Genomic DNA, 24,195 nt, shown 5'->3' on the forward strand with positions numbered 1-24,195 from the left:
AATGACACCCATGGTATCAGTTCCAGTTTTTGGTGATTATGACTAGAGCTGCCGTAAACATTCCCATTCAGCTTTTGTGTGAATGTAAAAACACCCATTTCTCTTGGGTAAATGTCTAGGAGTGGGATTGCTGGGTTATATGGTAAGTGTATCTTTAACTTTGTCAGAAGCAGCCAAACTGTATTCCATATCAGTTGTATCATTTTGCATTCCCACCAGCAATCCATAAAAGACCCAGTTGCCCTGCATCCTCACCAGCACTTAATATTATCGGGTTTGTCTGTTTGTTTCTAAGTCACTCTAATAGGTATGGAATGGTATCTCATTGTGGTTTTAATTTCCATTTCTCTAATAACTGATAATATTGACATCTTTTCATGTGCTTATTTGCCATTTGAATAGTTTACTGGGTGAAGTGTCTGTTCAGGCCCTCTGCCCATTTTCCAAATGGGTGATTTGTTTTCTTATTGTTAAGTTTTGGGTATTCTTTATACATTCTAAATAGAAATCCTTTATCAGATGTGTGAGTTGCCAATATTTTCTCCCTATCTGCAGCTTGTCTTTAAAAAAATTTTTTTAATTTTGTATTGGGGAAGAGTTGATTTACAATGTTGTGTTAGTTTCAGGTGTACAGCAAAGTGAGTTAGTTATACATATTCCTATATCTATTCTTTTTCAGATTCTTTTCCCATATAGGTTATGACAGAGTATTGAGTAGAGTTCCCTGTGCTCTACAGTAGATCCTTGTTGATTATCTATTTTATATATAGTAGTGTGTATATGTTAATCCCAAACTTGTAATTTATTCTTCTCCCTACCCCACCTTTCCCCTTTGGTAACCATAAATTTGTTTTCTAAGCCTGTGAGTCTATTTCTGTTTTGTAAATAAGTTCATTTGTATCATTTTTTTTTAGATTCCACATAAGTGATGTCATATGATGTTTGTCTTTCTCTGACTTACTTTGACAATCTCCAGGTCCATCCATGTGGCTGCAAATGGCATGATTTCATTCACTGCAGCTTGTCTAAACAGTGTCTTTCCCAGACCAAAGGTTTTAAATTTTGATGAAGTCCAATTGATCAATTTTTTATTTTTATAGATCGTGGTTTTGGTGTCAAGTCTAAGAACTCTTTGACCCCAGATCATGAAAATTTTCTTGTATGTTTTCTTCTAAAATTTTTGTAGTTTTGCATTTTTACATTTTGATCTGTAATTTATTTTGAGTTAATTTTTGTGTAAAGTGTGAGGTTTGGGTTGAGATAAACACTTTGCATGTAGATATCCAGTTGTTCCAACAGCATTTGTAGAAAAGACTGTTGAATTGCCATTGAATTGTCTTAGCAACTTTGTCAAAAATCAGTGCATCATATGGGTTTATTTCTGCCAGTAACACACTATCTTGATTACTGTAATTTTATTTATTTAGTTAGTTAGTTAGTTATTTGGCTGCATTGGGTCTTCGTTGCACACGGGCTTTCTCTAGTTGTGGCGAGCAGGCGTCTACTCTTTGTTGCCATGCACGGGCTTCTCACTGCAGTGGCCTTTCGTTGCAGAGCACGAGCTCTAGGCGCACGGGCTTCAGTAGTTGTAGTGCGCGGGCCCAGTAGTTGTGGTTTGCGGGCTCTAGAGCGCAGACTCAGCAGTTGTGGCGCACGGGCTTAGTTGCTCCAGAGGCATGTGGGATCTTCCCAGACCAGGGATCGAACCCGTGTCCCCTGCATTGGCAGGCGGATTCTTAACCACTGCACCACCAGGGAAGTCCCGTTACTGTAATTTTATATAAGACTTAAAATTGGATAGATTTTAAGACTTTACTATTCTTTTTCAAAATTGTTTCGGTTATTATAGCTTGTATTTCCCTTAAAATTTTAGAATCGGCTTGTCTCTATCCACAGAATTCCACTGGAATTTTGATTGGAAGTGCATTAAACCTACTGATCAATTAGGGGTGAACTGGCGTCTTAGCAATACTGAGTCTTCCAATCTGTGAAAACAACATGTCTTTCCATTTATTTAGCTCTTCCTTGGTTTCCCTCATCAGCATTTTTTAGTTACCAACATAAACATGTTTTGTTAGATTTATATCTAAGTATTTCATTTTTGGAGCTATTTTAAGTGGTATTAGGTTTAAAATTTTTTCATTTCCAGTGCTATATTCCTTGTATATGGAAGTTCAGTGGGCTTTTCTGTGTTGACATGGTGTCCTGTGACTTTGTGGAACACACTTATTAGTTATAGGGCATTTTTTTTTTTGTAGATTCCCTCAGATTTTTTTTACATAAACAATCATGTTATCTGTGAATAGGGGCAATTTTATTTCTTCCTTTCTAATCCATGCGCCATTTATTTATTTATTTAGCCTTATTACACTTATTAAAACTTCCAGTACTGTGTTGAGTAAGAGAGTGGACATTCTTGCCTTGTTCTAGAACTTGGGAAGAATGCATTCCGTTTTTTTTTAATGTTAAGTGGGATGCTAGGTTGTGGGTTTTTGCAGATGCCATTTGTCAGGTTAAGGTTCTCTTCTAGCCGTAGTTTGATGGAGTATTCATTACGAATGGATGGTGAATTTTATCACGTGCTTTTTCTGCTTTCATTGATATGATCCTGTGGTTTTTCTTCAGTCTGTTATTAAAGTGGATGACTTTGACTGAATTTTTAAATTTATTTTTAATTTTTTAAAATTGAAGTACAGTTGATTTACAGTGCTGTGTGATTGATTTTCTAATTTTGAAAGCAGCCTTGCATTCCCAGATAAACCCTAATTGATTATGGCATCGTATACATCGTCTATATTTCTGGATTCTACTTGCTAATGTTTTGTGAGAATTCTTGTATCTTCTTCATGAGGGATATTGGTGTATAGCAGGGGTCAGCAAACTATGGTCCATGACCCACATCCAGTACACTGCTGGTCAAATCTGTCCACACTGATTACTTACATGTCATCCATACCTGCCTTTTGCACTGCAGTTGTGGGGGTGAGCAGTTGCAACAGAGACCCTATGGGCTGCGAAGATGAAAAATGTGACTCTCTGGCCCTCTTTCTACAGACACAGTTTGCTGTCCCTCATTTATGGATTTCTTCTACTGTCTTTACCTGGTTTTGTTACCAGGGTAATACTGGCTTCCTAAAATGAGTTGTGAGCTGTCCCCTTCTCTTCTGTTTTCTGGATGAAACTGTGTAGAGGTGGTGTCAGTTCCTCTTACAATGTTTGGTAGAATTGACCAGTGAAACCATGTGGGCTTGGAGATTTCTTTTCTGGAAGGTTTTTAACTATGAATTCAATTTCTCTGACAGATACAGAACTACTTAGGATAGCCTTTTTCCTTTGGGTGACTTTTGGTAGCTTGTGGCTTTCAAGAAATTGTTCCACAGTCCTCACTGTCTCTTGAGGCAACGGATTTTAAATGCCCTGGAAATTACTCCCCATTTCTAAACAATTGATCTCCTGTAAGGAGAGATGAGTACTTTGTTCCATTGTTCGCTGCAGAGCCAAATAGTCTACTATGATTAATTTCCTTTCTTGTGTAACTTTTTGGTTTTCCTCAAGATTTTTCTCTTTTGCCTGGTTCGTCCTCTACATAAGCACAGTTGTTTCCAATAATCTCTTTCCTAGTCCATATTCTGTCGGGCTGCTTTCCCCCTGGATCCCAGTCATGCTGACCTTCTCTGGGCTCATGGCCCTGTGGCTACCCAGGGACTTTGGCCTGCGCTGGAGTTTATGTTTTCTAGATCATATGTCTTCCTCTTTCTTGGCTTATTCCCTTGTTTTTTTGAACACGTTCTCAGGAAAATGATGTTTTAATCCGCGATCCTTAGCCCTTCCCAGATCACTTTCCTATTGTAGATGTCACCATTTTTCTACCCTGAAACTTTAAAGCAGGCAACGGTAGCACCATTATCCCCACGCTGTAGATGGAGCCTGATGTGCCAGAGGAAGTGGCAGCTGAATCCTCATGTTGGGAACAAAGCCAGAGGAAGGAGCGAGAGGGGGGGGAAATGCCCCCATCCAGTGTCCCCCACTGACTGAGTCGGGAGGGAAGGAGGTGGGGAGGGTTTGAGACCTATTCCCTGGTCTGAGAACAAATGAGATGAAGAAGGGTGGAAATATGAAAACCCAAGTATGTTCCTTCCCGGTGTAGTATGGTCAGCTTATCGATGTCAATTCTACTGCCAGTTTCGATGGATTGGCTGGACTCCAGGTTGAGATGGATTGCTGTTTACTTCAGAGCTCAGCACAAAAGGATACCATGCTTGATTAAAGGTATCTGCCGTGCTCGCAGCACCAGGAGTATTTGCTACCCTGCAGCAGGGTTTTATACACCGGCGCCTGTATTATAAGAATACATGGGGGTGAGCGGAAGCTACGGGGACATGGGAATCATCCATTTTGAAAATGGGGCATTTCATCAAACAAATATTTGGTGACTGCCATGGCCCAGGCCGGGAACAAAACAGACAAGGACCGTACATTTGGTTTTGAAAGGGCTGCTCTAGATCTGGAGTTGGCTGATCAGGGTGGCAGTCTGAGCTGGGCTCAGCTCGACTGTTCTGCTCAATGGCTCCAGGCTCCGCTTCTCGGGTCTGGGCTCCTCTTCACCTGTGGACAGCTGCCAGGTTAGCTGCGGCTGGTTGGTCCAGGGTGGCTCTGCTCCATGCAGCCTCTCATCCTCCAGCAGGCTAGCTGGGTTTTTCACATGGTAGAAAGTGGTCAAGGGCCAGGACTAGCAGAATGCCCAAGACTTCTTGAGACGCTGCTCTAAAATGAAGCTGGGATTTTGGCGTCCTCCAAGTGTGGTGAGGCCAACAGATCAGGAGACACTGCCGGAAAAGATAGTGTGTTACTCCCACTATCGAGGAGGGAGAATGTCATACCAAGTTGGGCTACAGAGAGAACAGCAGGCAGAAAGAGAGGGAGGGAAACTTCTGGAAAGCCTTTACTGGGGGTTTTGAGGGAAGAAATGGGTGAGACAGGTTAAGGGGACTAACCGGGTTAAGATTGGCTAGTTGGGATAATTGTAGCAGGATGGTGGTATAGGGCTGCCCCTAGTCGTCTGATGCCGAACCCCAGGTTTGTTGGCGGGGACTGGGTTAGTGTCTCACAAGCTTCGGAGCCAGATAAGCAGGCGGATGGGCTCTGGTTCAGTTGGTTTGCTACCAAAGGTGTGCTGGGCATGGGCAGGGAGGGTGTTGTGTTGTTTGCTGTCTCTAGGAATTTGCTGGCCCTGCCACAGAGGGGCAGTCTGTGCCAAGTCAGCATGGCCCCAGATGTCAAAACATCACATACAGAAACTAGACAATGTGGTTAATCCAGAGCCAGCCTTGGAACTGGTATATCGCTTCCAGTGCATTCTGTTGGCCAAAGCAAGTCACAAGACCCGCCCATATCCGGAGATGGGAAAACAGACCTCCCTCTGGATGGGAAGACTGGCAGAGCCTCCTTGCAGATGGCGTGGGTGTGGGGAGGAAGAGATTGCCATTCTGCAAACCTTCATCAGTAGTGATCCAGGGCTTTACTGCCCCCAGAGACAGTGTTCAGATGAATGTGTGGGGTCAGGGTGAGGATGGGTGACCGGGAGGCTGTCCTGGCATCTTCCACTTTCTCTAGCAGCCTCCACCTTTCCCTGGCAACTTAAGGAGGGGGACTCTTTCCAAGTCCTGTCAAGGACGGCCCTGATTACAGAGAAGAGTGGAGACCCCTTTGCTCCGTGGGGCAGTTTCTGGCCCCCGGGGGCGTTGGGCAACAAGTGCTGAGGGTGTAGACTGGATGTGAACAGCTGGGGAAGGAGGCAGTGCCCTGGGTTCTCGGGTTGGCCTGGAGTCTTTCAGGCAGGAACTGATGCCCTCCCAGGCCTGCTCCCCCTGGAGGATTCTGTTTGACACTGGACTTGATTCCAGGCAGACCAAGCCAGATGCCTGTGGAGCTGCTCACCCCACCACCTGGGCACCGGCCCTCCCTCCACGTGCCCACCTCCACCTGCCTCCCAGCCAGCTGCCCCAGGAGGAGTGTCCATCCCCTGACTGTTGACAGAGGCCTGACGGTGCCCCTGATCTATAGGGGCAATGGTGGGCTGCCATGCTTCTACCAACTTTCCCAAGGCTTGTGCAGCCCTGGGGCCCTGGGGACAACGGGGCAGACTCCCTGAGTGGGTAGAACTTTCTATGTCCTCTCAAACCCTGTACCTGAGTCTTCCCTGCTTCTCTGGAGTTGCCTGGAACCTAAAATAAGGATGTCACAGACATCTTCATTTAAGAAAACAATAGGCACCTACCATTTGACAGGACCCAAACCTACCCATTTCAGTAAGTAAATCTCTATCTCGAGGAAGTAACCATTGATTTTCCCTGTATGCGGGAAAACACGTGTCCCTCTGGCAGTCTGGGCTCCAGACTCTGCAGAGGGAAGCAGCTTAAATGGGAAGCAAAGCCCAGGGAGCTCACCTTGGGGCTGCGTTTCCAGGTAAGACTGAGACGTGACATCATTCACATCAAAGACTGGAGGTGTGGGGGTGGGATGGCAACTCCAGGGACTCAGGAGACCCTAGGCTGCCCCCTGACCTCGCCGTTGTCATCTGGTTGGCTCCTGACTCAGACATGTCTCTTTATGCCGGGGATCAGGTTACCTCCAGACCCTCAACAGAAGTGGCGCTGCCAGCTCAGGAGATGCCCTTCCCTCTGCTCCCCTAGGCTGGGCTTCCCGTCTCTGCAGGAGGGGCTGGGGGCAGAGTGTGATCGGTAACTGGGTGCGCGGCCCAGGGAGCCGAGAGGATCAGATGATTCTTGGCTGATCTGAAGAAAGGGAAAGCGCCAGGGGTGTCTGTAGGCAAAAAAAGACAAAAAGAAAAGCTTCTTCCAGAGAAGCGCCAGACACCAACAGTCATTTACGCTGTGGTGTGAAAAACATACAAACTTGTCAGTATCACCTCCCAGCGCCTTCTCTGACTGCATAATTAAAGATTCTACCTTCCCAGAAGGAATCTAACTAGTAAGGTAATGTGCTCATTCTACAACTGTGTCCTGAGAGCCTTTCCTGCCAGGTGATTTTCTGGGTCTGGCGAGGCGGCAGGGCCCGAGGCAGTGTAGCAAGTGGAGAAGACCCTGAGTGCCTGGTCTGTGTTCTGGTTCCCATGCTTCCCGGCTGAGTGACCTGGGGCAAGTTCCTGCCTCTGCGAGTCAGTCTCCTCCTCTGAGATGCCTGTCTCATGGGGTTGTAGGAAGGAGAAAATGAGTGACATTCAGAGAACAGTTCCAGAATAAGGGCTCAGTACGTGTTAGGGTAGCGAACGATGAGGTGGACACAGACCCTGTTGTCACGTGGCTCACCAAGCAGGCAGAGAAAAACAAGACGAACCTGAAAGTATCTGGAGGCAGAGCGTGGAAGTGGGGTGTTGTGTTGGAGGGTGGCCAGGAGGGTGCTTAGTACTCAGTAGGCAGGTAAGGGCTCTTTGAGAAGGGGGCTTCTAAGTGAAAATGGAAAGACAGGAGCCTGGCTTTCAAGGACCAGGGGCAGAATCTGGGCAGAGGAAACAGCCGGTGCAAAGGCCCTGAGGTAGAAGTAATCTTGCTGAGGTGTGTGGAGAAACACAGAGGAGGTCTGAATATTGGGACACAGAAGGTGCCTGATCTGGACACAGTTGGAGGTGGCAGGGCTTGATCACATACGGCTCTGTAAGCAGAATAATGCCCTCCGCCCAAAGATATCTGTGTTCTTATCCCAGAAACCTGAGACTCTTACCCTGATTTTAGCCTGGTGAGTCCTGTGTTGGGGTTCTGACCTCTGTGTTTTGGGAAGCTTAGATTGCAGGAGGGCCCGGGAGGATGCAGGGAGAGCAGGACAGGATAGTTTCTGTTGCACCGTTGCCTGCTCACGGAGAAACGCTTGGGATTTTTCGCTAGCGGAGGTAGGAAGATCTGAAAGTGCACCACGTGTGTCATTCAGCCTTCACAACCATCCAGGTGAGTTACTTTAAGAGTAAGCACTCCAAGGCTCCACCTCTCACGCATGGCCACGCCTACCGCACTCACCTCATTAGTCCCCTTCATTCTGCCCACGCTGCCCACCAGGACCGGGCCCCCCAGCGCCCTCTGCCTCCTTGGCGTCAGCCCCAGGAGACCCGGTCAGATCCAGATGTCCACTTTCACAAGTCGCAGAAATCTTGGATCATGTGTGAATGTGCACACATGTGGGCTGACGTTCCCTGAAGGGTCCGTGCGTGTGTGTTGGCGGGGACAGTGGGGGGACTGAGAGGGTCGGCTAGCAAACTGGGGCCTCTGAGCCCCTCGTCCTGGTTCCCTCGGGCTGAAGAGAGAAGAAGAATGTACTTTCCCAGTGGGTGGACTGGGCACAGTGTGAGTGGTAAGGTAGCCTTGCCATTGACCAACTAGATGCCCTGAGCCTCAGTTTCTCTAGCTGTGAAATGGGGATAACCATGCCTGCCTAGGGGGGCTGCAAGGAGGACTAAATGAGATAATGATGGCTCCGTTTCTTACGTCATTTGTGGAATAATGAATAAGTGAATGAATTATGGAATCATTCTGTTGTACATGTGAAACTAACAGAATGTTGTATGTCAATTATACCGCAATAAAAAATGTAATATAAAAAAGAAGAAAAATCAAACAAAAAATGAGTGAGGAGAAGATGCAGTATACCAAGTTTCTTTTTCCTCTTCTTTTCCTCTTTATTTTCTCAACTTCCTCTCTCCTTCTCTACTCATATTGGGTCAAGTCCCAAAAGGAAGTAAGCAAAACATGCCCCATTTCTGCAGCCAGGAGGTCCTCAAGTTATGGAGAGAGGTGAGGGGAAGGCCCAGTACCAGGGGGCTCCACAGGGGATTGTGGCTGGTTTTATATGTGTGTGTGTATGTGTGTATGTGGTATGTATATGTGTGTTGTGTGTATGTGGTATGTGTGTGTATATGTGTATTGTGTATGTGTGTGTGTGAATGTGTGTGTGTGTGCACGGAGCTCCCCACTGGGCTGGGCGTTAGGGGAGATATTTTCTGGACATAAAGTGGTAGTGTTAAAGGCACAACCAAGTCTGCAGGTGAATGTGGCCACTGGAAGCTTGGCTGGGCAGCAAGCAGGTGAAAGAATATGGTGGATTTGGGGAGTAAGATGAGGAAGACTGCCCTGGGCTCACACTTACATCTTCCTTCGCTCCTCATTCATCTGTTTTGTTGGTTCGCTCAAATGAGCATCTCGTGTATACTCAGGTCCTGTCCTCAGTGATGGGGATTCCAAGTTGTCTATAACTTGTTCTCCGCCCTCAGGCATGCAAAGGGGCCAGGAGAGAGGTGACCAGAGCTGCCTGTCAAGGGGGTGCTAGAAAAGGAGAGGAGTCGGGAGATGGACAGAGGAGGGCTCCTGGGGGGTCTCCATGGACCCCTCTCTGAAGTTTCACATCAGGGTCTGGAGGAGGCCTGCTGGGATTTCAATCCTGGATGCGTCACCGTGGCCAAGTGACTACTTGGCTTCCTTGTCTGGAAAGTGGGTGTAATAATGGTGCCCATATCCCGGGGCTGTCGTGAGCATCTAACGAGTTCGCTTGTGTGCAGTGTGGTGGCAGTGCTGCCTCTTGGCTTCCACTGTTGTCATTGTTCCCGTGGCCATTTCAAAAAGTAGACAAGAATTGAGTTGGGGCGAAAATATAGAATTTTGGGCAGCCGGCATTGTAAGAAACCAAAATGCCCTGAGTACACAAAGGGAGACTCTGCTGGAAGGTTGTGATAGCTAATTTTATTTATCCACTTGGCTAGACCAGATATTTAGTGAAACACCAGTCTCGATGTTGCTGTGAAGGTTTGTTTTTGTTTTGGCCACACGGTGCGGCATGCAGGATCTTAGTTCCCTGACCAGGGATTGAACCTGTGGCCCCTGCAGTGGAAGCATGGAGTCTTAACCACTGGATTGTCAGGGAAGTCTCTGTGAAGGTATTTTTTTAGACTTGATTAGCATTAAATGGTAGACTTTGGGTAAAGCAGGTTGCTATCCATAATGTGGGTGGGCTTCATCCCAAAGACTGAGGTCCCCAGAGAAGGAGGGCTTTATGCCTCCAGATGGCCTTTGGAGCTACAATACCAACTCTTCCCTGGGTCTCCAGCCCACACTTTGCATGAGCCAATTCCTTAAAATAAATCTCTCTCCTTCTCTCTCTCTCTCTACAGGGTGTGTACAGATACAATTGGTTCTTCTTGGTTCTGTTTCTGTGGAGAACCCTAAGACAAGGGCGTTGGGCACCTCCCCAAGTAAAATTCCCTCACTTCCCCCAGAAATGTCCTTCCTTTACTCTTCTGTGTGGGTGCTGGGTCAAGGTCACTGGAATGAGAGAAGTTGAGGAGTTATAACCTGCTTCTGATTTGGCCTAAAATTAAAAAAACAAAACAGAACAAAACAAAAAAACTTTCGGAGAAAGAAAATCATGTGCAAATTCTACATGACTCAGATGCAGAGAGCCTCGAGCCTTGGCTAGCAGGCACACACTTGGCAAGTGTGCTCCGTCCTTTCATAGATCTAAAGGCATCAAAACATCTGTGTTCCCATTAACAACATGCTGACATGACACATAGCTGTGGCTTAGAAGAAACCAGCGTGAGATGGCCCTTCCGAGGTCCAAGGGGTCATCCATGGCTGCCTGGAGGAGTCTGGGGCTCTATTATCCTTGAGGTGGCTCTCAGAAATAACCACTGTGCCAAGACTGTCGCTGTCAGGATGACCATCGAGCCAGGTCACATGAGAATGGAGCCTCAAGGACCCCCCATCCTTGTGCCCCCCCATGCCTGGGCCCTTCAGGGTTTTGAGAGCTGGGCTTCACTTGTAAACTGAGCCCAGATGGCAAGGAAGCCTGGATGGGGTGGGAAGGTCCGCCTACCGAGTTCTGGCACGGGCATGGGGTGAGCTGGGGGACACACATCATCTTTGTCTGTGTCCACCCCTGGGCCAGCAGGTGGGGTCTCGGGAGCTGGTCAGCCTCCCAGGAAGAGGGGCGTTGTCAGCCCTGAGGCGTCTCCATTAGATCCATGTGATGAGAGGGTGGGTTGGAGAGAAGATGGACAAGACTTTCCCTGGAGGAGTGGTGGGGTGGCTGGAGCGTAGTTCTGTGACCTCCTTGCTCCCAGGAGCCTGACCTCATCCAGCTGGGGTGACTGCTGCTGCTACTTCTGTCTCTGCTTCTGCTCGTCTCTGCAAACACTGCCCTTGGTGTTGAGTTCAGGGGAGCAACCAGCCCTCTGCGGCAGAGTTTGATACCAGAAGCGGTAAGTCTTGATCTTTTTCCCACTCAAGGATGGAAGAGTTTCACTCCATGTCTTTTCTTGATTCCATTACAAATACGTTATTTACTCTAAGAAATGGAAACGAATTTTCATTATTTATTGTCAATGGCGTAACCCAGGTTTGGAGCCAGGTATTGAAAGGATGCAAACTTAGACCATGTGAGGGTCTCTTCTTTGAGAAAAATATTAAAAATAAGAGTCCTGGAAGGGACTTCCATGGGGGCACAGTGGTTAAGAATCTGCCTGCCAATTCAGGGGACACAGGTTCAAGCCCTGGTCCGGGAGGATCCGAAGTGCCGCGGAGCAACTAAGCCCGTGCGCCACAATTACTGAGCCTGCGCTCTAGAGCCCGTGAGCCACAACTACTGAGCCCATGTGCCACAACTACTGAGCCCACGTGCCACAACTGCTGAAGCCCATGTGCCACAACTAGGAAGCCCACACGCCTAGAGCCCATGCTCCACAACAAGAGAAGCCACCGCAACGAGAAGCCCGCGCACCGCAACGAAGAGTAGCCCCTGCTCGCCGCAACTAGAGAAAGCCCGTGCGCAGCAACGAAGACCCAATGCAGCCAAAAATAAATTAATTAATTAATTTAAAAAAGAGTCCTGGAAGAGACCTTGGCAGGTGGGGGCCCTGGTTTGGCAGCTTCCTCTGAGATACGCCTTCCTTCCCCCTGGTATGGAGCCTTCCTCTTCCCAGCCCTTCCCCCCACCTCCCCCCCCACCCCCCTGCATGGATTTGACCTTTGCCCTGACCTTTGCCCGGTCACAGCCTTTGTGAGCCTTCCTGCCCAAGTGGGCGGTTGCTTTTTACAGTTGGGGTCTGGGACCCTGAGATGGGAATCCAGCTTTCACTGTGGCAGGGCCAGGCTGAAATTCAGATGGGTGACACCTGAGGGTCCAGCCTGTTTCCTGTCCCCCAGCCTCTGAGACCCTGGCAGCCCCTCAATGCCCCCTTGGGCCGACCTCGTTGACGAGCTATGTTTATAAAGAAGGAAATGATCCATTCCCATGTGTGGCTTCTCTTGGCCCAGAACAGGTGGTGGGTGTGGGAGGGGAAGTGGGCAGACGAATGGAGGGGGGCAAGGAGACCTCCTTCTTGGACAGAAAAGAACACAGAGGAACAGAAGTGAAATTGAGGCTCAGGGTCCAACTCTTGCTCTGTTCGTTGACATGGAAATGATGCCACAACCCAGAGTGGAGAGTAAAGAGCTAATGTAGGACCTGCGTCCCTTGGTGCAGCACCTGCAAGGTGATGCTTGTGTGTGTGTGTGCATGTGTATCTAATCCAAAAGTTAAAACCTCACAAAAAATGAACAGTGGTTGTCTTTGGTCATGGGACTTGTCCTTTGTTCTGATGTGTTTTTCTGCGTTTTGAATGGTTTTGCAGGAAGCATGCTTTATTTTTATGATCAAGCAAAACGATAAAGCTTTCTCAGTTTGAAAGGGGAAACACTTAGGTTCTCAGTCCCCCTCCTGTGACGTGATTTGTCCCCATGATGCCCCCTAATGTCCCCAAGGTGCAAGACCTCTTGAGCATTTGACTTGGTGTGAAGCTTTCTAGCCTGTCATCCAGCTCTGCAGATAAACTCAGTTATGCCTCTGAGGCATATGCTGAGGTCCACTGCAGGTGATGGATTCTGAGCGTGGCTCCTGTGGACTCCATTTCCAGCACTTTGGGATCAAGGGGCTGCCCTGTTAGTACCAGCTGCTGCACAGACCCATCAAACCTCATGGCGAGAGGCATTCTTTTCACTGCCCTGGCACCCTGGCTCTGCCCCTGCCATGCTGGCTTGCCAGGAAGACAAGGATCTTCCGTGTTTTTTTTTCCTTGCAAACTTTATGTCTCCCCCCCACTGAGTTTTATTGAGATATAATTGTATAACATAATATAAATGTGTAATAGCCTTGTATTAATCCAAGGTATACAACATAGTGATTTGCTCTATGTATATACTGTGAAATGACCACCACAGTAAGTCTAGTTAACATCCATCACCTCACACAGTTGCAATTTTTTTCTCGTGATGAGAACTTTTAAAATCTACTCTCTTGGGCTTCCCTGGTGGCACAGTGGTTGAGAGTCCACCTGCCGATGCAGGGGACACGGGTTCATGCCCCAGTCCAGGAAGATCCCACATGCCGCGGAGCGGCTGGGCCCGTGAGCCATGGCCGCTGAGCCTGCGCGTCCGGAGCCTGTGTTCCGCAACAGGAGAGGCCACGACAGTGAGAGGCCCGCGTACCGCAAAAAAAAAAAAAAAAATCTCTCTTAGCGACTCTTACATATGCAATATATTGTTGTTAACTATAGTCGCCATGCTGTACCTTACATGCTCAGACTTATTTATCCTATAACCAAAAGTTTTTTGTTTTTTTAATAAATTTATTTATTTTATTTATTTATTTTTGGCTGTGTTGGGTCTTCATTGCTGTGCATGGGCTTTCTCTAGTTGTGGCGAGCGGGAGCTACTCTTCATTGCAATGCGTGGGCTTCTCATTGTGGTGGCTTCTCTTTGTTGTGGAGCACGGGCTCTAGGAGCATGGGCTTCAGTAGTTGTGGTACGCGGGCTCAGTAGTTGTGGCTCGCTGGCTGCAGAGCGCAGGCTCAGTAGTTGTGGCACAAGGGCTTAGCTGCTCCGTGGCATGTGGGATCTTCCCGGACCAGGGCTCGAACCCATGTCCCCTGCACTGGCGGATTCTTAACCACTGCACCACCAGGGAAGCCCCTAACCAAAAGTTTTGACCTTTTGACCCCCTTCACCCACTTCTCTAACCGCCCCCCCTGCCTCTGGCAACCACCAATCTGTTCTCTGTATCTATGTGTTGGGTTTTTTTTTAGATTCCATATATAACTGAGATCATACAGTACTCATCTTTCTCTGTCTGACTTATTTCACTTAGCATGATGTCCTCAAGGTCCATCCTGTTGTCACGAATGGCAGGATTTAATTCTTTTTTATGGCTTTTCCTACATTTTCTTTTTGCATTCATCCATCAGTGGACGTTTAGGTGGTTTCCATGTCTTAGCTATTGAAAATAACGCTGCAATGAGCATGGGGGTGCATATATCTTTTCAAGATATGATTTTGTTTCCTTTGGAATTGCTAGACCATATGGTAGTTCTATTTTTAATTTTTTGAGTAAACTCCAATCTGTTTTCCATAGTGTCTGCACCAATTTACATTCCTACCAACAGTGCACGAGGGTTCTCTTTTCTCCACATCTTCACCAACACTTGTTATTTCTTGTCTTTTCTATGATAGCCATTCTGACAGGTGTGAGGTGATACCTATTGTTTGGATCTGCATTTCCCTGATGATTAGTGATGTTGAGCATCTTTTCACGTACCTGTTGGCCATCTTTGGAATATCTTCTTTCGAAAAATGTCTATTCAGATCCTCTGCCCATTTTTTTTTTTTTTTTGCGATACGCGGGCCTCTCTCTGTTGTGGCCTCTCCCGTTGCGGAGCACAGGCTCCGGACGCGCAGGCTCAGCGGCCATGGCTCACGGGCCCAGCCGCTCCGAGGCATGTGGGATCTTCCCGGACCGGGGCACGAACCCGTGTCCCCTTCATCGGCAGGTGGACTCTCAACCACTGCGCCACCAGGGAAGCCCCTCTGCCCATTTTTAAATCAGATTTTTGTTTGTTTGTTTGTTTCTTATTTTTTGTTATAGAGTTGTATGAGTTCTTTGTATATTTTTAGATATTAACCCCTTATCAGATATTTTGCAGATCACTTGCAAGTATTTTCTCCCATTCTGTAGGCTGCCTTTTCATTTTGCTGATGGTTTCCTTCGCTATATAGAAGCTTTTCAGTTTGATTTAGTTTCACTTGTTTATTTTCTCTTTTGTTGCCTTTGCTCTTGGTGTCAAATCCAAAAAATCATTGCCAAGACTGAAGTCAGAGATCTTACTGCCTATGTTTTCTTCTAGGAGTTTTATGGTTTCAGGTCTTATGTTCAAGTCTTCCATCTAATTTGAGTGGATTTTTGTATGATGTTAAGAGAGAGGTCTAGTTTCATTCTTTTGCCTGTTACTGTCCACTTTTTCCCAGCACCATTTATTGAAGAGACTGTCCTTTTGCCACTGTATATTCTTGGCTCCTTGGTCATAAATTAATTGACCATATATGCATGGGTTAATTTCTGGGCTCACAAGGATTTTCTAACACTTTGTTCTGTTAGAATCACTCCAGTGAGGTCAGAGGCAAGGATGGAGATTTCCTGACTTTCCCTCAGCAAGTCCGCCCACCACCCTTCCCCCTCCTTCCCCGCCTGGATGTGGCCTTATGTGCTTGGTCTGGAAGGTTTTTCCACTGTGATTGGAGAGATGAGCACATCTCATCTGTAACGAGCACCTTGAGGAAAAGCCACTGGTGCCTGCCATCCATGGTGCAGGGGTAAGGAGGGCTCGGGGGCAGTGCCACCACACGCAGAAGACAGTTTGCCCAGACCCAGGAGCACTGGGGTTCGACTCACTTGACTGCCCAGAGGCCCCATTCGCTCCACTCCCGCTGCCCTTCTTTCTGTGCTGACTGGAGCCCCATGTCCCCAACCCCAGGTTCCCAGCAGAGGCCTTGGCATTGATCTCTTGTCCCCTACTTCAAAACTTAGCCCTTCCCTGTCCCCTGGAACAGCCATCTCCCAGCTGTCACACCCTGGAGGCAACTGCTGGCCTGGTTCAGTGTGTGAGATTGTCTCCTCCACCCCGCCCCACTTCCTGTCCCCACTGCCCTTGCTCCCCGACTTGAGGTCCGGGCGGGAGTTAGAAACCCACTCCTTTGGGATATTTTGCTTGGGTCATAGAGTTATCAGTCCCTAGCGCAGATTAATCAATAAGACCATTCACCACACAGGGGCGTTTGTGAAATGCACCAGGGCATAAGGCAGCCACTGGGGCAAGGACTGCTTGGCGGGGGCACTGGGGCGGTAGTCAGCAGGCCCCCAGCCTGGCTCTACCGCTCATGAGCCACATGCTTTGGGACAAGTCACCCGACTCTCAGCCTCTGTATCTTGACTGTGAAATAGAGACAGTCCCAGGCCTTCTTCACGCAGGGTTGCTGCGAGCCAGTAGTCCTCTTAGAAGTAGGAAGTAGCTTTGTAAACTATGAGGAACTTCAGAAATGTGAATCACACATGAGCCACGAAGCCATCTCTGAAAGTGGCTTTTTTTTTTTTTTAAGGGAAGGGAGGGCACTTCCCTGGCGGTCCAGTGGTTAAGACTTCACCTTCCAATGCAGGGGGTGCGGATTCAATTCCTGGTCAGGGAGGTAAGATCCCACATGCCTCGTGGCCAAAAAACCAAAACATAAAACAGAAGCAATATTGTAACAAATTCAATAAAGACTTGAAAAATAGTCTACATCAAAAAAAAAAAAAAGGAATCTTTAAAAAAGAATTAAATAAATAAAGGGAAGGGAGATCGGTGTGGGAAATCAGGACTGGGTGGATGGCTGTGCTGGGCAGGTAGCGGACTGCAGGAGGTCACTACCCAGGTGTCCAGAACCTGTGTGGGAAGGGCCACAACAAGGGAAGGAGAAGGAAAACAAACAGAACTTCCCAGAAATGGCGTTCGGGGCCAGGCGCAGTCAGGCCCTGCTTAGGGTGGAGGCCAAGGAGCCCCCATGGATTAACGAGCTCCAGGGGCAACTGGGGATTCAGCTTTGTCAAAAGCATCCATTGAACCAGGCCAGTGAGTCATCTGTTTGGTGAAATCTCCAAGGTGCAGCGGCCTGGCAGCCTCCCTGGGAGAGAGGCTGCAGCTCTGTTTCCACCGCGGTGGCAGCGCTCCATTGGCGAAGCTGGAAGCCACCCACGCTGCGGAGGCCACATGCCTGCCTGCCGCCTGCTGACTTTTAGACATTTTTTTCTAATTATAAAACTAATAATCGTTGTAGAAAAACATAAGTATAAAAAATAAAATAAAAAGTGATCCACAAGCCTATCCCTAGAGAAAGCCATCATTCTGCTCTCCTTTGTTCCGTGCAGGTCATATGAGTCAGGTTGGAACAGGCTATGCTGAGGTAACACACAACGCCCATGTGAGCCACGGCCATGGTCCTATAACTGCCCACTGTATTCACCTCGCCTTTCCTCCTGTTCACTTCCTGGCTCTTAAAGGCAATTAGGATCAGAAACCTTCAGATTTTTATCACTAAGCATGATGCTGGGTATTGCTTTAAGTTAGTCTTTATCAGAATAAACACAAGCCTCCTTTTTCTATTTTTTAAGGTTTTTAAAAATTGTCAGAACTCGGTGTTGACTTCTAGTGAATGCTTCTTTAACTCTATTGAGTTTTTTCTTATTTGCCCTGTTAGATTTTTGAAAGTATAAGAACCGCCGGGGGGCTTCCCTGGTGGCACAATGGTTAAGAATCCGCCTGCCAGTGCAGGGGACACGGGTTCGAGCCCTGGTCCGGGAAGATCCCACATGTCGGGGAGCAACTAAGCCCCTGCGCTACAACTACTGAGCTTGCGCTCTAGAGCCCGCGAGCCACAACTGCTGAGCCTGTGTGCCACAACTATTGAAGCCCACGCACCTAGAGCCCATGCTCCACAACAAGAGAAGCGACCGCAATGAGAAGGCTGTGCACCGCAACGGCGCCCCCACTCGCCACAACTAGAGAAAGCCCGTGCAGCAACGAAGACCCAACGCAGCCAAAAATAAAATAATAAATAAATAAATGTATATATATATATAAAAAAGAACCATTGGGGATCCCTGTTTTGCCTGTTTTAATATGTTTTATCATCCATCTGCTGTTAAAAATACCCAAGGGAGAAAAAAAAAAAATTCGAGGGAGAAAGAAAGCAAAGGTTCCCTGAGGCCCAGATTTCAGAGCATTAACTTAGAGTGAAGAATTGTGGGGGGGGCCGCTGGGGGTTCTTTGGGGTACGACCGCTGATACAAGGCACATTTGCATTCAGGTAACTGTCCCACCACCCAATCACTTAGACTCATCGCTTCTGCCCTGCGCTCTGAAAACGGGACTTTTGTTTTCGCTGAGGGGTGAACTGGGCCTCCGTTAACGTGCACTTGAGGCCGCCTTTTGGTGACCTAACCCGACAGATGTCGGGACGCCTGCTGGGGCCACTTTTACCTTGTGCTCAGTGACCCTCCAGGGTACTTGGGCCCAAGGGCCGGGGGAGTTCTGGAAGCCCACGGGAGGAGGACGGGACTGAACCAGCCCCATACTGCTGGTGGTGGTGATCTCTCTCCCCAGGACTGTCTCAGCAAACAGCAGCTCCTCGCCGCCATCCGCCAGCTGCAGCAGTTGCTCAAGGGCCAGGAGACGCGCTTCGCCGAGGGCGTCCGTCACATGAAGAGCCGGCTGGTGGCGCTGCAGAGCTCCGTGAGCAGAGCGGGCCCGGACACGCCCCCAGGTGGGTCCCCAAGTCACCACCCCGGGCCCCGGGGGCCTCTCCCCGCCCTGATCTCCCTTGCCTGGCCAGGGTTCGCAGTGGATTGAGTCGCGGGCCTTCCCCTGCCTCCCCTTCTGTCTGGGGCTGGACGGTAGGAGTGTGTGAAGACGGCATCTGTCAGCCGTCTCCCCCCATCACCTGAGTGGTACCCATTTCCTCTTAGACCTTTTCATTCCAGGCTCAGCAGCCCTCACGTCTGCATAGCGTCTCCAGAGAATTGTCGAAACACACCACTTTCAGAGCATCAGCTGTTCTCCCTTCCCTGTCCCTGTGCAGGTGACCCTAGGTAGTTCCTTTTTTTTAATTTAATAGACTGTTTTTTTGAGCAGTGGTCAGTTCATGGCAACACTGAATGCAAAGCACGGAGAGGTCCCCCATACACCCTCCCGAACACACACGGCCTTCCCACCATCAACATCCTGCACTCGTGTGACCCACGGGTACAGCCTATGAACCAACATTGGCTTCCGTTTTCCAGGCATGAAAACAAGTCCTCCCTCCTCCATGAGTCCCTCGTTAGTGCGGTGGGGTGGGATGGAGGGGCTGCTGAGGGCAAGTCCCGTTTGTCTGGTGAGGTTACTGGGGGCCTCCCAGACCCCTTCCCCTGGGGGGTAGGACACTGACAGACACTGGGCCTTTTCCTGGTTGTCCCAGTGACAAGCTTCCATGCTGTCAAGGCCCGAGGGTGGGGGGCTGGATTTCCTCTGGCCTCTCCTCAGGATGATTGATGGGGGTCAGGGGGAAGGTTGTATGTCTGTTCTGAGTCGTGAACCTATGGAATATCTGACATCATTTACTCACTTAAGACACATTTCTCAAGGGCCTTCTTTGTGGTGTGAGAGGAAGTTTCCTGAGTTGGATTTCCTACCTTTTCAGAGACTGTGGTAGCAGATCCAGAGTCTCCACAGCCCTGAGTCGACTCCTGTTTTCCTTGGCTCCAGGGGTGCCGAACTAGACCTGCCGGCCAAACCCCTCACACTTTCCAAGGCGCTGAGAGGCCCCAGCCTTTGGTGGGGCTCATCACAGCCGGACTCCGAGAGGCAGGCAGGGCATCCTTCCCTTCTCCCGCAGATGGGGAAACTGAGGCCAAGAGAAGTGAGTTAGCAGTAGTGGGTCCCAGCTCTGGTGATTTTGTTTTCTGCTAGAGGTTCACCCACACAGACCCTTTCGGTTTTCATGGGATCAGAGCTCCTGCCGTTTCTGGGAGTTTCCAAGAAGAACCTGCAGGAGATAATTTCTACAACTGCTCTGTCCATGTTAGAGGTCCCTGTCCAGGAGTATATGCAGAAAGGTAGCTATGGTTAAATTGCTAATCCTCTTGTCACCACGTTCAAGGTCTTTCTCCTCTGAACCATACAAGATTTTTCAAAGTGGCCAATTCTCTTTTTAAAGAGTTGCTGTCATGCGTTCTGTCTCTCTTTTGTGTTGGACATGGGGCTGGCAGCTGTCAGGACTGCCTGCAGGGGAGGGGGGTGCCACACGGGTGACGGGGGAAGGCAGAAGCTTGCTCCAGATCAAACTGCACATAGTGGGAAAATTATCTTTTCCTTTTTTTTAAGAAGGGCATTTGCAGGCAGTCAGGAAGAGTAATTTCTAGTCCTGGAAAATTCTTGGCCTTCCTCTTTCTGGCCTGTGTTCTAAGTATCTCCCTCTTGTCTTCTTAGGAACATCACAATCCATCAGCTTTAGGGCTTATCTCGGCCCCTCATTCCAATCATGTTCCCAAATCACCAGTCATTTAACCATAGCTACCTTCACTGCCAAGCTCATGCTTCCCTGTTGTCCTCCTTCGGGAAGGTGTAGGCAGCTTCCCTGTGGCCTGCAGACTCACCAAGACACGATCATGATGAAATGAGCCAGCCAAGGGGCACGTCTTTCCACCCGACAGAAACCTTTGGCTCCCATTTGGGAAGTGCTTGCTATTTTTTTTTTTTTTTTAAGACTTTTTGATGTGGACCATTTTTAAAGTCTTTATTGAATTTGTTACAATACTGCTTCTGTTTTATGTTTCGGTTTTTTTGGCCACGAGGCACGTGGGATCTTAGCTCCCCGACCAGGAATCAAACCCACACGCCCTGCATTGGAAGGCGAAGTCTTAACCACTGGACTGCCAGGGAAGTCCCTGCAAATTGATTTTTAATTAATATGTAACCATTCATTAAGTCTACTGACATTTATGGAGCTGTGTGGAGATACTGACTCCATCCAGTCTGGTACCATTTACCTGTGAGTTGCTCCAGCAGGTAGGTTTTCTGTTTTGAGGGTTTTAAAGATTTCTCTTCCCCAAAGAGACCCTACTCCTTTCCCCCAAAGCATTTTGAATCCTTTTCAGCACAATGCAGTAGTAGATTTTTCAGAGAGAAATATAAAGTCGTGTATTTACAGGGACTGAGACAGCGAGCTGGGAGCGCCCAAGCATTGGGTTGTGGGCTCATCCTGGCTTCCTGCTCACAAGGTCATTACCACGGGTACCCACTTGGAGGTTCATAAAGGAAGGTGACACAGCATGGTCAGGTGTTCCCCAGTAACCGAAGGGCACTGAGAGTCCTCGGGGGATGGGCCAGCTCCTGCCCTTCTCCCAGGACACAGGTGGGATTTGGGGCAGAGCCGCAGGTGGCTGCCCAGTGCCCCCAGAGTGACGTGTGGGCAGATGCTCCCCTCGAGGGAGATGCTGAGCGACTCTCCATCACGCACTACAACCTACACAGCTGAAGCAATAGCTTCGTTTTCATCTGTCTAAAACCCTGAAAATATTTTTACAAATGACACTTGGAACCTACTTTAAAACGTGTTAGAAGTGGCTCTGAATTTCCAGCTCAGCTAAATCCAAACCCAACCTGTCACAACTCGGGACACTCTCCCTTTAGACAAGCGTGGACCACGCATGGCACTCTGCTGCAGGTGGAGGAAGAACGGGGAGCGTCTCCCCTCTCTCTCCAGCCCACGGTGGTCCTTGAGGAAATCCGGTTGCTTCTGCCTTCACCGCACAGCCAGGGTTGAAGCCATCGCTCCTGGCTCCCTGCTCCCACCCTGGGCTGAGCCACCTTCATCCTGCCCCCGGCTTCTACCTCCCTCTCTGTCCTCTCTCGCACTGGACATTGCACTCAATCTGCAGCCAGAGTGATGCTGTTCGCGTACACGGCGGTCACTTCCCGCCCCTCCTCAGACCCTCCAGCGGCCCCACCTCATGCCAAGAGCCGGTTACGTGGCCTTTTCTTTCCTTTTCTGTGCCATGTGTGACACTGCTCTGTGTCGCTCCCTGACGCTTCTCTGGCTTCATCCCCAGCTTCTGTCCAGCCCATCCTCTCCACGGCAGCCACGGTGGTCTCCTGGACGTTCCTCAGACCTGCCAGGCACACACCCACCTCAGGGCCTTTGCACCGGCTTGATCCCTCTGTCCTCCGCAGATATCTGCGTGGTCATGCCTTCACCTCATTCAACTTTCTGTCCCAGGGAGACCTCCCCGGCCACCATACCCAAATTGAGCCGTCCTCTGGCATCCCCAGCACTATTCCCTACTTCATTTTCTACATGACACTTGTCACCTCTCGTCACTCCTTGCTATTTGCTTGTAGATCTTGCTCATCACGTGTCTCCGCTGCTAGAAGGGCGCTTCCCGAGAGCTGGGTTTCATCTGTTTCGTTCACTAAGTGTCAGACTCCTAATATGGTGCCTGGCAGATGGTAGGAACCCAGTAAACAATTTTTCACTCATTCATTTGGTCAAGAATTATTTACTGGGCACTCATTATGTGCCAGACACTGGGCTGGTGCCGGGGATACAGCAGGGACAGGAGGCTGGGCAAGGTCCCTGCCCTCTGGAGCTGCGTTCTGAGGGAGAAACTGACAACAAATGTGGAAACAAACGCGTCAACGAGATAACGCCAACAGTTACACGTGCTAGAAGAAAGCAAAGTGAGCTCACAGGGGAGGTTTTAGCAGAACGTGGTGGTTAGAGAACACTCTGGGAGGTGGAGGGCATTCAGGTCAAGACTTGGAGAGTGAGAAGCAGCCAGAGATGGGCAGCTCTGGGGAAAGAACATTCCAGGCAGAGAGAAGGGCAAAAGCCAAGGCCTGGAGGTGGGGCTGAGCCCAGCCTGTTCAGGAGAACCAAGGAAACCCCGGGTACGGCTGGGGCTCTGAGAGAGCAGAGCGAGAGGGTGGGCCCTGTGCCGGGGGTGGGGGGGGTCCCAGCTCCCACCCTCCCAGGCTGCCAGGCCCTGCCCACGACCCTGGGAGTCTCTGAGCTGCGGTCTCCTCATCTGTCACCAAGCGGGCATGTATTACCTGTGCCCAAGAGTGCTTGGAGAGTTCGGTGACACGTGGTATGTAAAATGTGCAGCCCAGGGAATTCCCTGGCAGTTCACTGGTTAGGACTCTGTGCTTCCACTGCTGAGGGCCCGGGTTCGATCCCTGTTTGGGGAACTAAGATCCCGCAAGCCGCGCGGTGCAGCCAAAAAATAAGAAAAAATAAAATGTGCAGCCCAGTGCACAGCCCGGAGCAGGCACTCAACCTCAGGGCACTGAGGGTGAGAAGCCTTGTAATCCAGAGTGATGTCTAAATGGCCGTGGGCCTTCTTTTCTTCCTTACAGTTTCCTGCCCTGCTCTGAGCACCCCTCCAGATGGCAGAAAGTTTGGGAGCAAGTACTTAGTGGATCACGAAGTCCATTTTACCTGTAACGCTGGCTTCCGGCTGGTTGGGCCCAGCAGCGTGGTGTGTCTTCCCAACGGCACCTGGACGGGAGAGCAGCCCCGCTGTAGAGGTACGGTCCTTCCTTCCCAGGGGCCTGCCAGATGGGAAGGGTCATTCCGGGGGACACTTTTCTGCCTGATTCCTCAACCGCAGAACAGCAGCCAGCTTGTCTGATGACCACAGCCTGGCTTGGGCTGGCATCTATCTACATAAGCCCTTGCCAGACCCTCCCAACGATTGAGTCTTCTTGTTTTGCATATGGGGAAATTGAGGCACAGAGAGGTGAAGGAACTTGCCCAAGGCCACACAGCTGGGGGACAGGCTGAACTGATTCATACCATACACTCTGACCCCAGAGTTGGGGTAAGAAGTCTTCTGTGGGTTAGGGGAGGGGCAAGAAGAGGTACTGCAGGGAAATGTGCCTCCTTTGGGCTGCATTGTTCTGGGGCTGTAGTTTACTGGCGAGCCTCTTGGTGATCTGTAGGGTTGAGGAAATTTCTCAGGTGTCCTTTGTGACTGCTTTGGGACTTGGTGTAGACAGGCTCCAGGAGAGACCATTGGGGTGAGAGGGAGGCATGAAAAGGCTTCTTTTCTCTGTGCTAAGCTTGAAAACAGTACTTTCTTGGCACGCATAATTTGTTGGTTTTTTAAAAGTATGTGGTCAAAATATCACGGATATCCTGTTCGTTTTCAGAACAAGATTCACGGGACATCTGCTGGGGCAGAATGTCCATGATTTTAGCCCAAGCATTGAAGGGGAAAATGCAAATATTACATAAATAAGTCCGTTGTCAAGAGTAG

The 24,195-nt window shown here is 49.2% G+C and overlaps 1 protein-coding gene across 2 annotated transcripts in view; it reads left to right on the forward strand.

Moving 5' to 3' along the window:
* Nucleotides 1-24,195, forward strand: part of FBLN7 (fibulin 7) — a 62,799-nt gene that overhangs the window by 17,277 nt on the left and 21,327 nt on the right. Inside the window, exons 2-4 of one of the 2 annotated variants that reach the window (XM_089922802.1) lie at nucleotides 11,184-11,260; nucleotides 18,503-18,662; nucleotides 23,294-23,464. In XM_089922802.1, coding sequence (XP_089778928.1) covers nucleotides 11,184-11,260; nucleotides 18,503-18,662; nucleotides 23,294-23,464 — 408 coding nt within the window. The remainder of the gene's footprint in view (nucleotides 1-11,183; nucleotides 11,261-18,502; nucleotides 18,663-23,293; nucleotides 23,465-24,195) is intronic. The other variant, XM_022599072.2, reaches the window with a different exon arrangement.

The sequence above is a fragment of the Delphinapterus leucas genome, chromosome 13 (assembly GCF_059928025.1).
Source record: "Delphinapterus leucas isolate spDelLeu-1000000601 "Yukka" chromosome 13, BTC_Dleu_Yukka2, whole genome shotgun sequence".
Lineage (NCBI taxonomy): Eukaryota > Metazoa > Chordata > Mammalia > Artiodactyla > Monodontidae > Delphinapterus > Delphinapterus leucas.